General features: G+C 40.5%; 1 protein-coding gene across 7 annotated transcripts in view; it reads right to left on the bottom strand.

The window, feature by feature from the left end:
* Nucleotides 1-19,364, bottom strand: part of lrp8 (low density lipoprotein receptor-related protein 8, apolipoprotein e receptor) — a 180,806-nt gene that overhangs the window by 68,441 nt on the left and 93,001 nt on the right. For all 7 annotated transcript variants that reach the window (XM_085437756.1, XM_085437755.1, XM_085437754.1 and 4 more), the window contains exon 4: nucleotides 3,008-3,136. In XM_085437756.1, coding sequence (XP_085293882.1) covers nucleotides 3,008-3,136 — 129 coding nt within the window. The remainder of the gene's footprint in view (nucleotides 1-3,007; nucleotides 3,137-19,364) is intronic.

The following is a 19,364-nucleotide window of genomic DNA, read 5'->3' on the forward strand; positions in this document are numbered from 1 at the left end:
CCACTTCAGACAGTAAATCAATTACCATCAAGGGCCCTATGAATTTCTTTTTTTTTTTTTTTCCCCCACAGGCGCATTAACCACTTTATTTTCTACTGAAAAAGGTGATGAAGAGTTGGCCAGGCCAGGCAGATGAAAGGCAATGGAAGACTATCAATACACAGAAATACAATGGAAAATTACAGGTGCTAAGTAAGCATGGGAAGAAAACTTATACACGAGATACAGACGGTATGTGAACAGTGCAGCTTGGGTTACATGACTAAATCAACAGTGCCTGCTGTTTTCATTAGGTCATGGTCATAGACGCCCTATAGAGATCTCCGTGTGCTACCGTCAACCTAAAGCGCACACACAAAATAAAAACAGATGAACTGGGACAAACACAGAAAAGACTAGAAGGAAGGTGTGGGAAAGAAGATGAGTTAGGGCATCCTGCTAACCATGAGAAAAACAAACAAACCCCAAACAGTTATCACAACTTCTAAAATGTGGAAAAATTGTAACAAATTCCAGATTTCATGTGTTTTACACTAAGAAAATTCTGGATTAGCACGCAGCTGATGTGTGAAAGCTTTTTTTTCTCCATATAGACAATAGAGAGGTGGGAATCAGCAGACGGCCCACAATATGGTATTTTCACAATACTTCACTCATGATGCGATATTGTTACGATTTTTAACATTTTGCAATATGCTGTGCAATAACAAATCTGAGTTTATCACCTTATGATGCAATCTGTTTCTCATAAAACAACAGTTAAGTGTGATAAAGACAAGAATTCACATTTAAATTCACACTTGCTATAAGGCGACCCTGCAGTCCCTCTTGTTCACAAAATTCACAGAGTACTTGAATTTATGTAATAAAGCATCAATATTTGGGTCTCTATATCAATAAAATATCGGCATGCAAAGTATCACTATACTATGCTATATCGATTTTTTTGTGGATGGCAATTAACGTGAATTACACTGAACAAAAACGAAGATGCGCACAGAACACAAAGAAATCAAAGAGGAGAGTTCGCAGAAGAGACTTTAAGGAGAAAGAGATTCATGCTGGTGCAAACCACAGGATCCCTCTGTGGAAGCAAACAATAGCTGCAAACCGATACTTTTAACTGTGATGAAGAGGCATGTGATGCACTCGCAGTGTGCAGATGCCCCCGTGACTTATGTGGTGAGACAATATCCATGGTTTGAAGGCAGCATGTTACAGCTAACAGCAACACTGTATTAATAATAATACATGAGGAGGCATTTGTAGAGTTTTGTTGACTGCCAAATTGGGGAGTCTGCACATCTTTGCGCCTCATCTTCAGCATGAGAATATATGAATGTCAAAGTTTCTGAAGGACAATGCCAGCATTATGGGAATAATCTGAAATGCATAATCTTGTAGTTTCCTAGTGAGGACACTTGGTACATACTCTCTCTGCTTTAGGCCCCTGCATACAAAAACTGGTCTAAAATGACCCCACTTTGTCTCCATTAAAACATAATGACTGTGACAGTAAAAAAGCCATTTTTCATTTGGACAAAGGCACCAACATTATATTAGAGATATTAGAGAAATTCAGAACATAAAGGGCAAACTGTACATGCAATCTATATTCTTCAAAAAAATATGCTGTGGGTGCATGTGTTTGTTTCAGGTTTAAAATCAATAATGCTGCAGGCCAGATGTTTATGCTGATGAAAATCAATACCCCTTTTTCCTACAGCTTTGATATCAGCTGGGAGGATGTATGCTACAAAGTGTGACAGCAGTCAATGTATGCGTAATTACTAAAAACATGTGAGGGCATTGCTGATCAAACAAGTGTGTGCTTTCTGAAGAGACAGACTTGGGCTTGATTTCCATCATGACTGTAAAGTAGATGACAAGAAATTTAGCAGTCAATTCCAAAAGCGTTAGGATGCTTTGAAGTGACGATGGGCAGAGGTTCAACAATCTGCAAAAAAAAGTGCATTTACAAATTGTGGAACAATTTCAGAATAATGTTCCTCAACATAAAATTTCAAAGACTTTGGGTATCTTATCATTTACGCTTTATAATATAAAGGCTGAAAGTCAATATTGGATGCCTGTGATCTCTAGCACTGCGTTAACAACAGGCATGATTCTGTCATGGAAAGTGCATGGACTCAGTGCCATTCACAAATGCAGGTTAAAGCTCTATCAGACAAACAAGATGCAAGCATGAGATGAAAGCATGCATAAATGCTGCCATCTTTGCTGAGTAACATCTGAATTAAAATGAACTATGGTAAAATGACTAAAGATGGCTAAAAGATGGACGCCGCACACTCTGGACTAAAGAGGAGAGGGACAGTCGGGCTTGTTATCAGCCCTACAGTTTTGGCAGATTACACATCTGGAAAGGAACCATGAATACAGGTATACATACAGGTTTTAGAGCAACATATGTTTCCATCAAGATGATGTCTTTTTCACGACACTATACTAAACTGCATCCTGTGTCTATTGCAACATCTGGATGCTCCACTGGCCTAAGTGTAGTCCAGACTTTCACCGACTGAAAACATTGGGAGCATTGCAAAAAGAAAAACATCACAAGAAAGATTCAGGACTGTTGAGCAGCCAGAATCTTATATGAGACAAGATAGAGACAGTCATTTTCTTCTACCAGTCCAGCAGCTGCTCTCCTCAGTTCCCAGATGTTTACAGACAGTTGTTAAAAGAACAGCAGATGCTACACAGTGGAAACCACGGCCCTGCCCCAACTTTTTTGAGACATCAAAGTCAAAAAGAGACAATATTTTTCTTAGAATGGTGCATTTGATGTGTTCTATTATAAGTAAAATAACTGCATTCAGTTTATATTTATGTTTTACACAGTGTCCCCACTTTTATGGAATTGGGGTTACACGTTACATTATTCCCAACTGGAATACAACAGACTGACTGCACTGTAACATGAAAAGTGTGCCGCGTGTTTAACTATGTGATTCTTCCTTCACCATTTCCACCACAAACTTACCCGCGGCGCACTGCTCCTCATCTGCCCCGTTCTCGCAGTCCCTCTCTCCGTCGCATCGCCATGACAATGAAACACATTTGCTGGCAGCCCCTCCGCAATCAAACTTCTCTGGAGGACAGGTCTGTCGGCCTGTGGTTGCAGGGCAAGGGTGAAAGACAGCAAAGGAGAAAAGGCGGAGGGTGGGTGGGGGATGGGAAGAAGAGGAATGAGTGGAAGAAAATTGGCGTAAAAAGGGGGGAGAGAATGAAGTCAGGGAGAGTAAGATGGGACAAGAAAGGGAAGGAGGCAAAAAGATGGAGAGAGAAAAGAGAGCCAGTCAATGAAGCAGTTTGATAACTTAGTTATCTTCTCTCTCAAATCGATCCCTCTTCAAAAGGTCTGCAATTAAATTAGAGACACAGCTACAGTGGAACAAAGGAGTGGGAACACTGTCACACAAGACACAGAGCTGGGGGGAAAAACAATGTAGACAAACAAACAAAGAAAGAAACAGAAGGAAGCCAAACAAGAAAAAAGTGCCCAAGTCTGTGTGTGAACAACTGTTTCAACCAGGGCTCATTTTTCCATGAATATTTAGCCTTAAGAGCTAGATAACAATGTGCCAATATAAATGTTAAAAAGCCCAAGTCAAGACCCCACATCTCATTTCCAAATTATTTATAAATGGAGCTACTCAACATCTTTCCAAAATGCGCCTAATTCACCTCTTAGCTTAAACTCGGACACATATCGCAACAAACTGCCGTGAAAAAGGACACTTGGTGTATAGAATACTATATTGGTTGTTTTTTTGAGTGTAAATCAGAGAAAGCAAAAGAAGTGGAAAGCTGCACATCGCAGACAGTGAAACACACTCCTTTACACACTGTGTGTGACTGAGAAAGTAGTCCCTCTAGATAAAAGCCTATTACAGTAGTCAAGGCCATTGTTCCTGCGTGTGTAACCCATGAGGTTGCTAGAGGGAGGAGGAGGGAAACACTCCGTTCTAATACATCAAATTTACACAGCCCACAGTCCCTGCAGCAAATCCCCGTGCCTTTTTCCGGCAACCCACTATACACCCTCACCCTGCCTCATTTTCCCCTCACCTCTCTCTTTAATGTCTCTCACTCCCACTCTAACGCCACAGAGACTCGAGCCCCAGATTACATTACAGCACTGTGTCAAACTCAACTCCATCAATTACACACATCTGACCACCAGCATGCTCGCTGGCAACAAGCCTATGTTTGTTGCAGCCGCAGATCAATAGTACCTATGGGATTCGCCCATTCCGGCTTCACTCTCCATTTTATTCTTCTCACATTCCTCCTCCTTGTTTTGATTTTTTTTAAACAACACTCTGATATTCAAACACTGCCCCTGGTGGTGGGACGTTGGGACTAGTTTAGCCAAGAGCGACTGCAAGAATCCTCTCCAGCTGTGCACTTTTGGTTGATGTGATCACCTTTGAAGTCATCCACTTGAATTTTCAGTCTTCTCTAAAACTGGGTTTAAGGTTAGACTTGGGCCCTGGTGCCGGGCTGGATCTTTTGGGTGACCACTTTCCTCTCACCTCCATCTTTCTTCCTCTCACTGAATATCGAGCTCTTGCGCGAGCATCTTTTCAAACAGTCATCCCCTAAATGAGGTTTCTCCTTCCCTTTAAAGAAATAAAAAGCCTCCTGCAAATCCGCTTTAAAAGACCCAACGAGTAAGCGCCATATCAGCGCAGTGTAGCCATTACTGCCAAAAGGGACTGAATGGTCTGCGTGTACAATAAGAGCGCGTGCGGGTGAGTGCACGTGCCCATGTTCTTGTGCCTTTGATGCAAAGAACGCAGCTCTTCTGGATGATGTGAAGGTGTGAATGTGATGTGGGTTATGTGGAGGTGTCTTAATATGTGAATTGTCTCAGCAATCTAAATGTGGGCCTCAGAGATCTGGTACTATACAGACAATAGTGTTCCTGGCCTCCACATTATCTGGCTTTTCTAAGAGAGTGTGTGTGTATATTAGTGTGTGTGTGTGTGGCAGTGTAATACTACTGTGGGAGACTTCGTCAGTTTCATACAAAGCCTAACATGGAAACATCACCTAAGGGCTTCAGTCCACCAAGTGTCTGACTGACAGTTGGGTTAAAAGGATGTAATTTGTCTGACTGACCATTTCTGGCCCCTGAGAGCCAGAATGGTCGACTCACGGATAAACTGCCAATCACGAGGCTGAATACAGATGAGCAAGGGGAAAAAAAAAAAAAAAGAGCTAACACTGATTATGACAAAACGAATTAGAGGATTCTCACCCCAAGGGTAATCATTTTCCATAAATACAAAGAAGTACGATTCCTGCTGATGTACAATCAAACAGTAACCTATAACTATTAAAAAGTCAATTCTTCTGCTCTCTATTAGAATTTTATAGACCATAATAACAGTTTCATCCCCACCAATAGCTTCTACATAAGGTCTCTCTATTTGCTGCCTCAGTTACTGTGCAGCCCATTCCCAGACAAAATTGGGTTGTGCAAGCTAAGAAATCTGTTTTTACGCTGCATGCGGAAGCAACAGGAGTTTGTGTGGACCAAGCTGAAGCGGGTAGCACATGGAGCAATTGGCATGATCAACATCGGTCGCCGTGCCTGTACAGGCCAAAATAAGAAAAACAAAAACATGCCTGCTCTATCAAGTCTGCATCTCAGGAACAATCTGATCAGCATGTAATCAAAAGGAAAACAAACATCGTATCATGTATTTTTTAATCTAGGGTGTATTTTTGTTTTTTCCTTTGCCAGCCCAGATGGTGTTGATAATGAAGTCACAGTTAAAGTTGCTTTCCCCAGTCTTTCAAAAATTGGTGCTGAGAGCAAATTTGCCCTCTGTCTATCTCTCCTTGTTCCTTCTCTCACTAAATGCTGACAAGGTGGACAAAAGTGGTAAAGCAGGCACTAAAGAGAACTGCAGGACTTCCTGAGGGAGAGATACTGCAGACTCTGATCGTGTTACATGCAGAGTGCAATATCTGACTCCTGCTCCCACCTTCTCAGGAAAAAGATGTACACAAGTCCATAAAAGCATCCTAATGCAAATAAAGACGCACGTAACTCTAAACTACAAATGCAGTGTTTGTGGAGACCGCATGTACACCAAAACAGCTGTGAATCATCGCCTCAGCTGCCAGTCAAAGGCATGTAAGTGAATTCACCTTTGTACTGAATGAATATTTCAAGAGCTGTGAAACTGCTGTGGCACAGATATAAACACTTGGCCGTTAGCTCCCAGTTACCTTTGCTTATTGCCAAGGCTTAGAGCAAATAATAGGCGAGGCACTGATACTAGCCATGCTCCAGTGGAGCTGCTTGGTGATGAGCAGTAAGACACTGAGGGCTCAATACAGCAGCTCCCTGGTGGGTGTAGGCATTATCGAATAAGTGTAAAAACGGGTTGGGAAACAAGCATGTACTCTTAGTGAATATAACAGGATACATCAGTGTAAAGGAAACAAACAAGTGCAAATTGGCTGGATGACCAGGTCAGAGCCTTTCCCTCAACTTTCATTTCTGTGACACAAACAAAGCACGCGAGGCTCAACAGATTCAGCCTTGAGCCTCTCTATTCACACCGTAACCCCATTTATACATTTATTCACAGGCCGACTCCGGGTAAGGGGTAATTTTACTTTGAGAGCATGAGCCTGATTTCATTAATATGGCAGTGCTATTAGAGAATAGCAGGTACTATGAGAAAACACAGGAAATTATGATGAGGGAAAACCAATGTACCCAGTTAAATTCCTTAACAGTCTTGTGTGCGTAGAATAAGTTAAAAATTCACTGCTTAGTGTTAGCAATACAGCCTGTGAAGGGATGCAGTAGCGAAATGCTGCAAGCCAAACTAAATTTATGAGTGACCTCTGTGGCCTCCTGTGCAGATTGCATTAATAGAAGCTTGCGCTGCAGTGTGAAAGTGAACTAGGACGAGATAGCTGGCTCCAGGAGGAAAAAAAATATTTACACAGCAGCTCTAGCTTTGTGAATTTATTGGTAGGAAGCATATTATCACATGAGAAAATATTCAATGAATGTTTGACTTATTAGGATAGACTGGGATTTTGATGATTGGAAGAAATGCATTCAGTGTCAACTTTATTTTAACTACATAAATCCACTGTATATTTTAAGGGAAAAATGGCTTTAATCATTTTTAATGTATTGGTTTAGTATTTTGTACATTCTGGATATGAAATAGGTTTTTGCTCATCCTGGGGTCAGAAAACTCATTTGGCACACAGAACACGATGCAGTCTTTTAATTCAAACACGTCCACAACCAGAAGTAGTACACACTTGTTATTCTCCTCACATGGCCCGTCTAAGTGTCTATTATGAGGAGGGTATAGGGGTGGACGGAGCAAGGAGCTGTATGCTAATGAACTTTTGATGAACTACCTTTTTAATTTCCCTTCACAAGGAGGGAGGGATTGGAGCATTGTGGCGCGGCACCACGTCCACTATACAGCTCCATGCTTAGCATCGAGGCGAGCCTCGTAGTTGATTGATGTAGAAGTCCCCAAGCCCCGTAGGCTAATGCTAAGATAATTATTTATTACGAGTTGCGTGTGTGAGGCCAGGTAATAGAAGCAGTCCTTAAGTCACTGTCCATCACAATGAGACACAACGTCAAAACAAAAGCCACTTGGGAGAGTATGTGGTAATATGGCACATGATAAATGAGGAGGAACGGAGGCTTGTAGATGATTTACCCTGTATCGACACGAAGCATTGTACCTGCATGAATTTAAAATGCTTTAAGGTACACCGCAGACGGCACAGCATTGATTGATGAGGTACCCCGTTTTAATGTCTTTTTATGCAAAAAACACAGAAGAAACATGACATGTCTCACTACATTGGTGGCATATTATGAATGCCCAGATACTCTGCAATGCTTTGAATGTCAATTGAGTCAGCAAGCAAGCAGTACAAAGCAAAAAACAAAACAAAACTGTGTGCCATATGAAAGGCATTAAGTTCTTTGTAGCCACTTGCTTTTTATTGTGTCACTTTATTTTTCCTGGTCTTTTTTAACTTTAGAGGACACAACATAGTTTGTAGTTCCTTCTGGTACCTATGTTCATCAGAGCTGTGAAAAAAGAGAAAATAAACATATTTCTTGCATGTGTTTGACAGATCATCAATTGAGTCCAGCAGGAGGGAGTCCATAACAGTTGATAGTCTGTGAAACTGAATCATTAAACTCAAGTTTCAGCCGTGAGGTGGCATCATAAATTGGCGACTGCCTGCTTGAGAACAGTAAACCTTTACTGCTTGGCTACTCTGTGTGGTATAAAATCTGGGCCGAAGCATGTCTTGAATCAATACACAGTGAGGTACTGCACCTTACTGGAAAGCTTGGTCTGTATATTTAAAGGTCATATTAAATTTTATCCATGTATTTTGAGACCATTAAGTACACGCCACACCACAAACACTTAAATGTCTCTGCCTAATGTCTTTATATTTATCTTCAAGTATACAAGACAAGAAATAAGGGCGAAAAGAAGGGAGGTGGGATGTAAGGTGGGAGAAAGCGGTCAGATATTGGTCACAACATTGGAGAACATCAATACAAGGACAAACTGGAATCGAGGCAATTAGAGGAAGCTACTAGAAAGAAAGAGAAAGGCATCGAGCTGGAATTGGATCGGAATGGGGCTTCTTGTGAGTGCAGGGCCAAATTTACACAGATAAGAAATAAATAAATAAATCTTTGGCCACTCACTCATTTACGCTGGAAACATTTTTACAAGATAACACTCTACAAATTGATCGACCTGCACATTAAGACCCAATCACAAATGTAAAATTCCACTCCACGCTGCGTTTCAAGCCGAATTACATCTTAATGTAGAATCGAATTGGAGAAGCAGTCCATGACGCAGTATGGAATAATTACTTTTGTTTTAAAGCTGTAACCTTAGTGAGAGGAGAAGAGCGGCAGTCGACAAAGGACGGGAAGGCGAGACCTCGCAGATGATCAATGATTCATTCAAGACCTGGGATGTAGGGATCAGCCAATTATTCGGCGTGTAAGGACTTTTTAAATCTAATGGTTTGATCGTTTGTAGTGGGTCGTGTCATCGTGTGGACACTCATTAACCTCATTCCAAGCAGCAGTCTTTTTTGTCCTCCCTGAGGCGCCCAATGCTTTCATTAGTGGCGCGTAAGGTGCCTCCAAGGGGCAGACACTTTGAACTGCAGGTACCATTTATCTTTGTTTCGTAACCATTGACTAAAGCTTTCAGCTAGTACCTGCTCAGGTCTGAGCAGTGATATTTAATGTGGTTATTAGAGGCAAAACAATTATTCAGTTCATTAACTGCATGATTGACAGGAAGATAGCTTATTGAAAAAAAAAGGTGGGGGAAAAGTGAGATATTCTTTGGCTGCACATCCCAAATGTGGTTTTCTGTCTCATATGTCACTTTTAACTAAATATTATTAGGTTTTGGACTTTTGTTTTGGACAAGATATTTGAATAAGTCAGCTTGAGCTCTGGGAAGTTGTGACAGCATTTTTTCACTATTTGTCTGGCATTTCATAGACTTTAGATCAATCTATGATGAAAAGGCTGGCAACCTGTCCATGGTGTGTCATGTGTCTATGGTAGGCTAGGCTCCAGCTCCCCCCCCTAACCCTGAAATGGAAAAGTATGGGTGGATGGATGAATCAGTGCATGCATTATATCCTTGCGGTCAGTTTTTTTTTCTCCCCCCTTTCGCATCATACAGAAATTTAGTAAATATACAGAATTTGTCCTGCATATTTACTCACATTTGTGCAAATTTGACAGACAAGATCAGCAAAAGAATTGAAGGATTCAAATGACATGTAAATCTTACTTCAGGTTCAGTGACAGTTAGCTTTGTTCGTGGTGTTGAATTAGCCTACAAAGCACTGCATTACTCACAGAAGAAAATCATGCTTTATCGGGCACGAATAGCTCACATGGATTATTTTGTAGACAGATTAAGTGTGCCTAGGCATGTACAACAGGCAGAATTACTACATGTACGAGTTAAAAAGGGGTTGCATGTGCTCTAAATATATGGACTGTTACATATATTTGTTAATGCATGACTGAGTACATCTTTGGTTACCTTTATATATCTTTCCATGTATGTGTGAATGCTTGAGCATGAAGAACACTGCACATTGAGAACTGGAGCATAATATTTCATGGCAATGGGGAATTGTATTTGGCAAAAATGACAATGGAAAGACAACGGAGCTCGATTTAGAAATCAAACAAGAGCGTCACGTTAGAATTTTTACTAAGGTCATCTAATTTCACAATTTAACGTCCTTAACTAAGTGAGACCATAAACTGGAGATTTTAGCATAGGAGTACACAGGAATTGACCCGTATTTTGAAGCTTTACATGAGCGTATACGCCATTGCCATCTGGGTTACCAAAAAATTGATGCGATGGGGAGTAATGAGTATGACTATGTTTCATTCCATAATTATATAATCCCCTATTTTCAGACATAGTATGGTCAAGATTTACAAAATACTTATTTTTTTCTTTTTTGGCCCCAAATCAAAGACCGAGGCCATAAACAGCAGAAAAGTGCTTACAGAGTTCAAGAAATAAAGTTATTTTCCGGACGTCTCTTTGTAACGACAGCTATTGCCATTTTGTGGTCTTTGGATAGAAACCAAGTTAAAGGCACTTCAATATTGGCTTCATTTTTCTAACCTGTAAGCTACAACCATGTTTTATACAGTCTATGATTTCATGCAAGTTTCAAGCGGTGTTCCGGGGTACTGCTAGTAGCTAGTAACAATTAAACGTTAAATGTTTGGATGGATCCAACATAACAGATGTCTCCTTTCACAAATTTTGTTTACCTATCAACTCAAGTTTGGTTGAGTTGGTTGACCCTTTGGTGCGGAATGTAAATGACATAGAGTTTGGAAGCAGTGGGAAAAGCCAGCCCAGCTAAGTATGTATCGCCAACTCCACCGGCCATTGTCCTTCAGATGTGAAATCCAATTTAGGGAAAGGGCGTATGCAGTTAATATCAGATTACATTGTAAATGAAGGTTAGTGTTGATTAGTGCCTTTCATTGGAACGTTGATCTCCAATTATTGCAGCCCTGATGTAAGGAGTGGAGGGAGAATGTTGGAGAGAGAAAGATCAAAGTCAAGGGAAAGAAGAGGGGGGAAAAAAACTGATCAGAGAGAGCAGGTGCAGAGAAAGGAGAAAGAAGCGGGATTCCAATAATACAGGAAAACAAGGGGGGCTGGGAGGTCATGCAGTGAGAACAACAAAACAAAACTGTGAACCTATGACAATAACAAAACAGTAGGGGTGCAACCATACTCGTATTGATATTTAACGTTCGATACAGTGCTTTCGGTTTGGTACGCATATGTATCAAACAATACAAAATTTTTAATTTATTTTATCAACTTTTCTTCTGACGATGCTGTCTGTGTTGAGCGCTCAGTGGATCTGCGTTCGACTACTCCGCCTAGGCTGCACTGTCGAGTGCAGATCCACTGAGCGCAGCGCAAGCTAGCAAGACAGAAGCTAAGCTCGTTGCAACATGGCAACTGCCTCAACGCTACCAAACTGAGCCTCCCCCACCCTCATTCAGATCTGGCGTTTGGAACTATTTTGGTTTTCATGTGACGTATGACCCTGATGGTAAGCGCGTCATGGACAAAAGTAAAACAGTATGTCCGATGTGCCACGCAACGCTCAATTGATGGGAACTAGTGCGTTAACGCAGTTAGCTTGTTAACGTGTTGACGCCGTCCAGCCCCACGCACGGGGCGATCCGCGGTAACTCGTTAACGGAGATTTGCGGCATTATGGTGTTAAAGTCATTTTAACGAGAGTGGGAACACAACGAATATGACTGCACATTTACGCCGACATCATCCTAGTGCAAAGACAAGTGGAAGCAGACAAAAACAATCGTTGCACACCTATAAAACAGCCACAAGTCCAAAGTAAGATCTGAAAAGCCTATGGGGATAGATAACCAACAGCGGCCCCCGCCATCAGGATGCGAACCAGTGTCACTGCAGCTATATACAACCATGGCAACAAAGTTTCTCTAGATGTGAATTTTTGAGCTGTGTGTTTGAAAGCATGTAACAGTGAGTGACAACATGCCTAATAGAATTCAAAAGTCTTGCACTCAGTTCTGTGCAAACCTCTTAAATTCCCAGCCGAACTATTTAATTTTTTTCTGCAAATGAAAATGTGAATAAGGGCGGGTAGATTTCTCCTGCGGGTTTAGCTCACATGTATTTCTCGTAGGTGACGCTGAAAGTTTCCACTGAAAATTGCTCTCTCTCCCTCGTGCTCCCTCTCTCTATTTTTCCCCTAACTCTATCCGGTGTGAAGGAGCAGGAGAACACGGTTGTTAAATGTGGAACCATTAGCACAGTCTAGACCTATGTGTCTGGCAGTGCCATGGGGGGAAGAAATACAGCGCAACACCAGCGCTTTCATAGGAAATTGCCACTTTCTTCCAACGGGGCCCTCTAAATTGTTGTTTAGTAGACGACGCATTGGGAATTAAAAATATTGCCAGTGGCTAGTGCCACATCTCTCAGCTGATGACAGAATGCAGGAAAGGGAGGTACACAAAAAGGAAGGCAAACGAGGGAAAAAAGGCAGTCAGGACTCTATTGAGGGATGCAGAGCATCGCGCTGAACTTGATGGGGAAACTGAGCTCATTTCCTCCGAGGCACTTTATTGAAATGCAAGGGCAATGCACAAAAACAGATCTATAAAGAGAAACAAAGGCAGGTAAAATTACTTCTAAAGACTTCTCTGTGGAATTTTGAAAGAAAAATATTTCTGGCTCTGTGAAACTGCCTCTCGCACGCGCCCACACACACACACGCACACACTCTAAATCTAGGCAATGGAAAACGGGTTCGGTCGAATTATAAATTTAACCAATTTTTGTGGTCTTAAAAACAAGAGAAATAAATAAATAATTTCCTGGATAATTAATTTGAGTCACAACGAGAAAATGGAACCCCACGGAGAATGTTTGAAAACGACAGCTCTGCGGGTATCATCCCCAAAGAACATCTGCATGAATCGCACTTTATTACTGTAATTATCAAATGCAAAAAAAGGCAAGCTTTATATCCAGTCGCGCTTCTGCCATGTCGGCAAATTGTTATGTCCACACGCTCACGTTATACTGTTACCACGCAGCTATTTAAGTCACAAAACACCAGTTAAGTTATGCTGTATCAGCTTTAAGATTACTTGTGTTATGCATGCTTTGGTCATGGAGACGGCAGCTTCTCTTTATTTGCTGTTCTTCTTCTAGCTCCCATCACTAATTTTTTCCATTTTTGACAAATCAAAATTAGATGCATTTAAATATCTATATGAAACTCATCTTTAAAAAAAAAAAAATCACTATTATCACTTCCTACATGCAAACCTATCATGAACTCCTCTGTATACCAAAGTATTCAAGAGTCAAATGTGAGGCCACCTCCCTGAAATCCTAAAGACTGGCCACAAATTGGGTCATGCAACAGCACAATAATCTCAAACACAGCAGCCAATCTATAACAGAATGGCTGAAAAAAGAAAACAATCAAGGTGTTGCAATGGTCCGAAGTCCAAACCTCAACCCAGCTGGAATGCTGTGGAAAGATCTCAGAGCTCTGCGTAAACGAATTCCCGCAAACCTCAATGAATTAAGCAACGCTTTAAAGAACGTGAACAATGTAAAGACTGATTCTAAATGTAAAATCAGGTGGTTCTAGAAGCTACTGAATCAATGGGTGTGCTTGATTTCTCACAGAACTGCATAGAGTCCCTCTTTCATAAACCCCGCCCCATGGAATAAGTCAGCTTAAAGCCCTTTTCCACTAGTACCTACCTAGATTGGCTTGACGTGACTCGACTCGGATCACCTAATGTGTGTGGGGTCATTATAGCAACACGGTTGAACGTCCTGTGACGTCATTGGTATGCAACATATATACATCACAACAAAGGAGGACGTCGAGGCGATGGTATACCAGCTGCTCGGCAACGAAGAACATGGCTGGATAAAAACAGCACCGTGTGTCCCGAGTCTGACCAAAAGCCACAGACCAAGTTAAAAAAAAAAAAAAATGGCGGTTTTCATTTTTCGTGAAGGAGCTCTCCTCCGATTGCTTGGAACCACGGCCAAGTAGGTACCTAGTACCAGGTACTACAACCTAATGGAAAACCCTAAAAGCGTTGTCATACCGTCCCGAGCCGACCTGAGTAGGTACCAGTGGAAAAACGCTATTACTGTATAGACATGACATGGGGAGTGCTCAATTTTGTAAGCTCATCCTTGGGTTATGCATATATCCTCCTGAGAAGCAGCCGATTCAATGATATCCTCTTTAAGTGATATTTGTTTTTTGTCTATATCTTGTGACTTATTTGAGCTACCCCACTAAGTCCTGACGAACTAAATAAAGGACATCCTGGGCTTTCCACTGATATCTCATGTGTTTGGATAGCCTTTCTACAAAAAAAAGATTCTTTTTTGCTTGGTTCTTTGGAGGATGAATCTCATTTTTACTGATAAATGTGTTATTCAGACCTGAAGTGTGGTACAATAGAGTCACAAAACTCATGTTAGTCTTCTGTGGTTACATAATGGTGGGTTGTAGATTCAATCACAATAAACACAGCGATAGGCAAAAAGAAAGTGGTGAACTTTGGTGGCATTTAATTTTTTGCATGTTGCAGTCTGTGAATGACATTGAGCTCATAGCAACTAAAAGAACATGCAGCAAGACACTAGACTTCATCGTCTCTGAAGTAGCTAGGTGACCTAACATTCACTCATATATTTCCAGTGTTCATAACCATATAACAGCTTTTGATTTTCTTTTGCACAGTTCTTAAATTTGCATGTTGTTAGTGTGTCCTTTAATGACAGGTCACTTGCTTTCTCCCAGACTGAAAGAACAAGGAAGGCAGACAGGTAGAGAGAGTTGGATAAAAGAGAGGGAGAGGCCACCTGGGAAATTATGGCAGGTGCTGCCGCCGCCTCAAGCATGAAAGTGAAGCTGTCCGACAGTGCAACTGACTGGATCCTTCCCTTCCACGTTCCAAAATAATTAACTCGCACAACCGCCTGCCTCCTCGCTATAATACGCTAACCTGCCTATTGTCTCAGCACACAGAGACAAGGCAAAGCCTACCTCATGACACAGAAGGAGGTGAAACTGATGACAGAGAGGACAGAGACGATGACCGAATAGGAGAAGCTGGCAATTAGGGCAATGCTGTATAGTTAAACATTAGATGACACTTATTGTATTTTCACCTGAGACATTGTGAGTGTCAGTTTTGAATTCAAAATTCTCAATGTTTTCATCTTGACTTAATATCACTGAGATATTATGATCAGCTCTTCATCGTGACCGATAAAGACTCTAAACTTCCTCTTTAATATAAAAGCATTGCAACTTTAGCCAACTAAATATCTATTAGAGTAAGAAAAATAGCACCCGTCCTCCATCTGCCTTGCCCGACAATTTCAATATTTTTTGCTAAAGTTGTTTCCTCAGACGTGCCATAATTACCAGGTCAAAAAAAAAAAAAAAAAAAAAAAAAAAAAGAATCTGAAGAGTGGCGACTGGATATAAGCGCTATAAATCATCGCTACTAGAAATTGGGAAAGACGTCCTGCTGTGATGAGAGACTCTGCTTTGACAGTTTGTGTCTTTAGATGTATGAGTTTCATCAGATGGAATGAAATCATGGCACTTTTAAAGCCCGGTGGGGTTGGGTAAGTTGATAAAAAAATGATCTAATGAGATTATAAATATAAAAAAAGGACTAAACAGAGACACAGTTTTCAAAGTGTGACCCTATATTCATGGCCTTTAATGACACATTGGAACTCAATATTGTAATCTTGTAGTATTAAAAGAAGAATTTTAGGGAAAATATCCCGAGTTCAAGGCCCTGGAATGGAGTTGTATTTGAAGCAAAGAAACAAATGCTGCCAAATCCTTTATAGTTTCTTCTGAGTAAATTAAGGAATAATTGCTTTCTTATCATATCAAAGAGCTAAAGGGAATAATAAGACTGTTGCTTTCTCGGTTTTATCCCGCTGTGTTTATCCTATCCTATCATGAATGATGATTTGAGATGACTCGACTTATAAAGTTATCACAATTCTCGTTTCTGTTTGTCTAATTTTCTCTCATTATGCTTCACAATAAGAGGCTTTTCAGAACACTCTTTATCATCATGCCTCCGAGTGTGAAAAATGCCTGAGTAGACTTAGACTACTTCTACTGATAATAAGTCTTTTGTACTATGAATATAAAATATCCTCCACAACTTCCAAAACACACAAAGCCTAAGCACTCTTGAACAGTTTTTTGCTTTTTATACAAAGTTTTCAAGCATCACTTGGACTGACGGGGCCACTGGAAAGGTTAGACGTTGCTCCATATGCAGTTAAATAAGGGGTGCAGAGTGTCTCGTGTTTGGTAACTTATCTACATGGGGACACTTAAACGGTGAGGAGTCCTCACTTTCATCCCAGAACTATAGATATGCACCAGCAGAGACAGAATGCACATACAGATGGGGTTTTAAATAATACTTGAGAGACACTACACAGCTCCTTTAATCAGCCCTGATTGTCAAACTGCAGGATCTTGTTGATGCCACTCAGTAAATGGATGCTGTAATGTCTAGACCCCAGAAATTCAGGGCTTTGATGTCTAGTAAATGGACTGGGTTCCCAGTAGCATGGAACATTATGAAAATTTAAAAGAGAGGTCATCTGTCTGGTCATTTTCACATGACTGTAGTGCATAATGAGTCTATTTTTCTAAACTGGTAACTGCAGTTGATGCAGGAACCCTAACATGGTGCCAAAATGCAATAAAGATGCTTAAGGTATTTATCTAGTATTTCAAGGCTAATTACCTCAAGAGTTTTTCTGTTATACTTACATCAGACTCATAATAATAATATTAATAATAATAATTGAGTAAAACAACTTAAAATAAAACTATTAAAACAGAAAATCATTACTTTTATTTTATTGCCTTCATGTGTTATTCTACATCTGTTCTGCTTGATTTCTTCCTCACCACCAGCTGGTTGCAGCAGGTGACTGTCCTTCCCTGAGCCTGTTTCTGCAGGAGGTTCCATCCTGTTAAAAGGGAGTTTTTCCTTCTTTTAGTTTGTGCCTTGTGAGCAAAATATAATATGAACATATTTAAGAAATTAAATTAAAAACACTTTTTACTAAACTTTATGTTTCAGTATGTAGGATGATCATCGAGAATCATGTAAATCAACTGGTATTGGTACTACTTGATTTCTGGTATTGTGACCTCCTTCATTTCTTGTGTGGACTACAAAGTGCAGCAACGTTTGCAGCAAAAATGCATGTAAAACTAATTTATATTTAGAAATGTATTTAAACATGGTTCTTAAACACTGAAGTATTTAGCTTAGTTTGTTACACCAATTTGCATAACTAATTATTAAAAAGGTGTTTTTGTTAAAGTGCCACTTTGATTAAACTTTTCAAGCGCTTTAAGTGGAAAGCAACTGATTCAAATATATATGTTGTAGTTTGATGTTTGATGTTACTTTAAATAAATGTTGCTGTTGAGCAATGTGAATTTATGATACTTCAATCACAATTTATGATGCAGCTATTAAACAAAAATGTGTGCACGGTAATAAATGGTTAGCACGGTCTCTGTTTGAATTTGCTTGGACCTGGCGTGTCCTCCGTATGCCTGTGTAGGTTTTCTCTGGTTTCTCTGGAGAAAACGTTCAGTGCAGAACACTGTGCACACTCTTTCATGCATCAACCAGCACTCGTCTGATTGAACATTTTCTCCAGAATCCCCTCCAGGCCCAGGTTCATTTTCAGACGTATAATTACAGACAGCTACAGAGAGGTGTGTGTGTGTGTGTGTGTGTGTGTGTGTGTGTGTGTGTGTGTGTGTGTGTGTGTGCGCGCGAGAGTGTGCGTGTGTGGAGAGAGAGTGTGAGAGTGTGCGTGTGTGGTTTCAGAGGCGTCCATAGTTAATCAGCAGGCGACCTGAAGTCTCGGGGATCAGCTCATCGATTCCCTCCTGGGGCAATCAATTCTATCAAAGGCATTACTTAAACTGAACTCAGATCAGAAAGTGGGAGACAAACTGCCCAGAAGAAATCACAAGGACAAAGTAAAGAATGTGACACAAGGCGGTAGAAGGCTGTAAGAAAGGGGGGTATATTCAGTCTATACTTTAGGACAAAGACAAGTGTTCTGAGTGAGAGACAGAAAAAAAAGTTAGATCTTAGTGAAGGAAGATCTTGTTTCTATAGACTGTATCACTCAATTAATGGTAGATCTTTTCGAGATTTTTTTAATTGTCATATTAAATGCTTTTCTCCAAGACTATCTTCAAAACAGTACGTGAAGTAGATTCATGTATGAAATAGAGTAGGGCGATAGGACCAAAAATATTTATCACGATATACATTTGAAAATTTGCGATAACGATATAACTGACGATATAATTGACACTAGACAAAATACTTTACAACTCCACAACTTTATTGGTGCAAAAAAAACCCAAAACAGCTGCTTGTTTAAATGAAAATACGTTGATGTTTTTTATGTGCATTAAAGTTATATAAAAATTTAACAGTGCAAATGCAAATTCCTTGCTGACAGTTTAACCAAAAAGCATTTCCAGTGGGAATTGGCCGACATATCCTCAGCATAACCATGTATAATATCCACAAAACTTAAAAAGAGGTTATACACACACAATACGGTAATATTATGTTGAAGCACAGTACGCATCACTCCGCGAGGCTCTTGCCTACAACAGCCGTGATGCTCCAACAATCCATCAAGCGGTGCGGCTTTGTAGCTTAACAAAGTCGTGCTAAAACATTTGACAGATTTTCCAGCGCCGTGTACGACATAAAATCGTTTCCAGGTCAGTAAACGCAACCAGAATTCATACATAAGGCACACGGGATTATAAGGGGCACTGGCGATTTTCAGAAAAATCAAAGGATTGATTTTAAGTGTGCCGTATTTTCCAAAAAACACAGTAATAACGACGGCCTGCTAGCATGTGCTACCAAAAATAGTGCTTTGTTGTGTATCTAACGGAAGAAAGCTAAACCAGTTCCACACCACTGAAGTTGCAGCATTTTTACAAACCAATTCTGGTTCATCCGTTTTATTTAATGATCTGCTTTCGCCGCCATGCGTATGAAAACAAAGGCACTGCGCATGCGCGTTTTACCCATATTCTATCGCGATATTTCCTTTTTCTATCGTTGCCCAACATTA

Source organism: Copadichromis virginalis, linkage group LG17 (assembly GCF_057382275.1).
Source record: "Copadichromis virginalis isolate Kocher_CV1m ecotype Utaka linkage group LG17, C_Virginalis_male_GT1.1, whole genome shotgun sequence".
NCBI lineage: Eukaryota > Metazoa > Chordata > Actinopteri > Cichliformes > Cichlidae > Copadichromis > Copadichromis virginalis.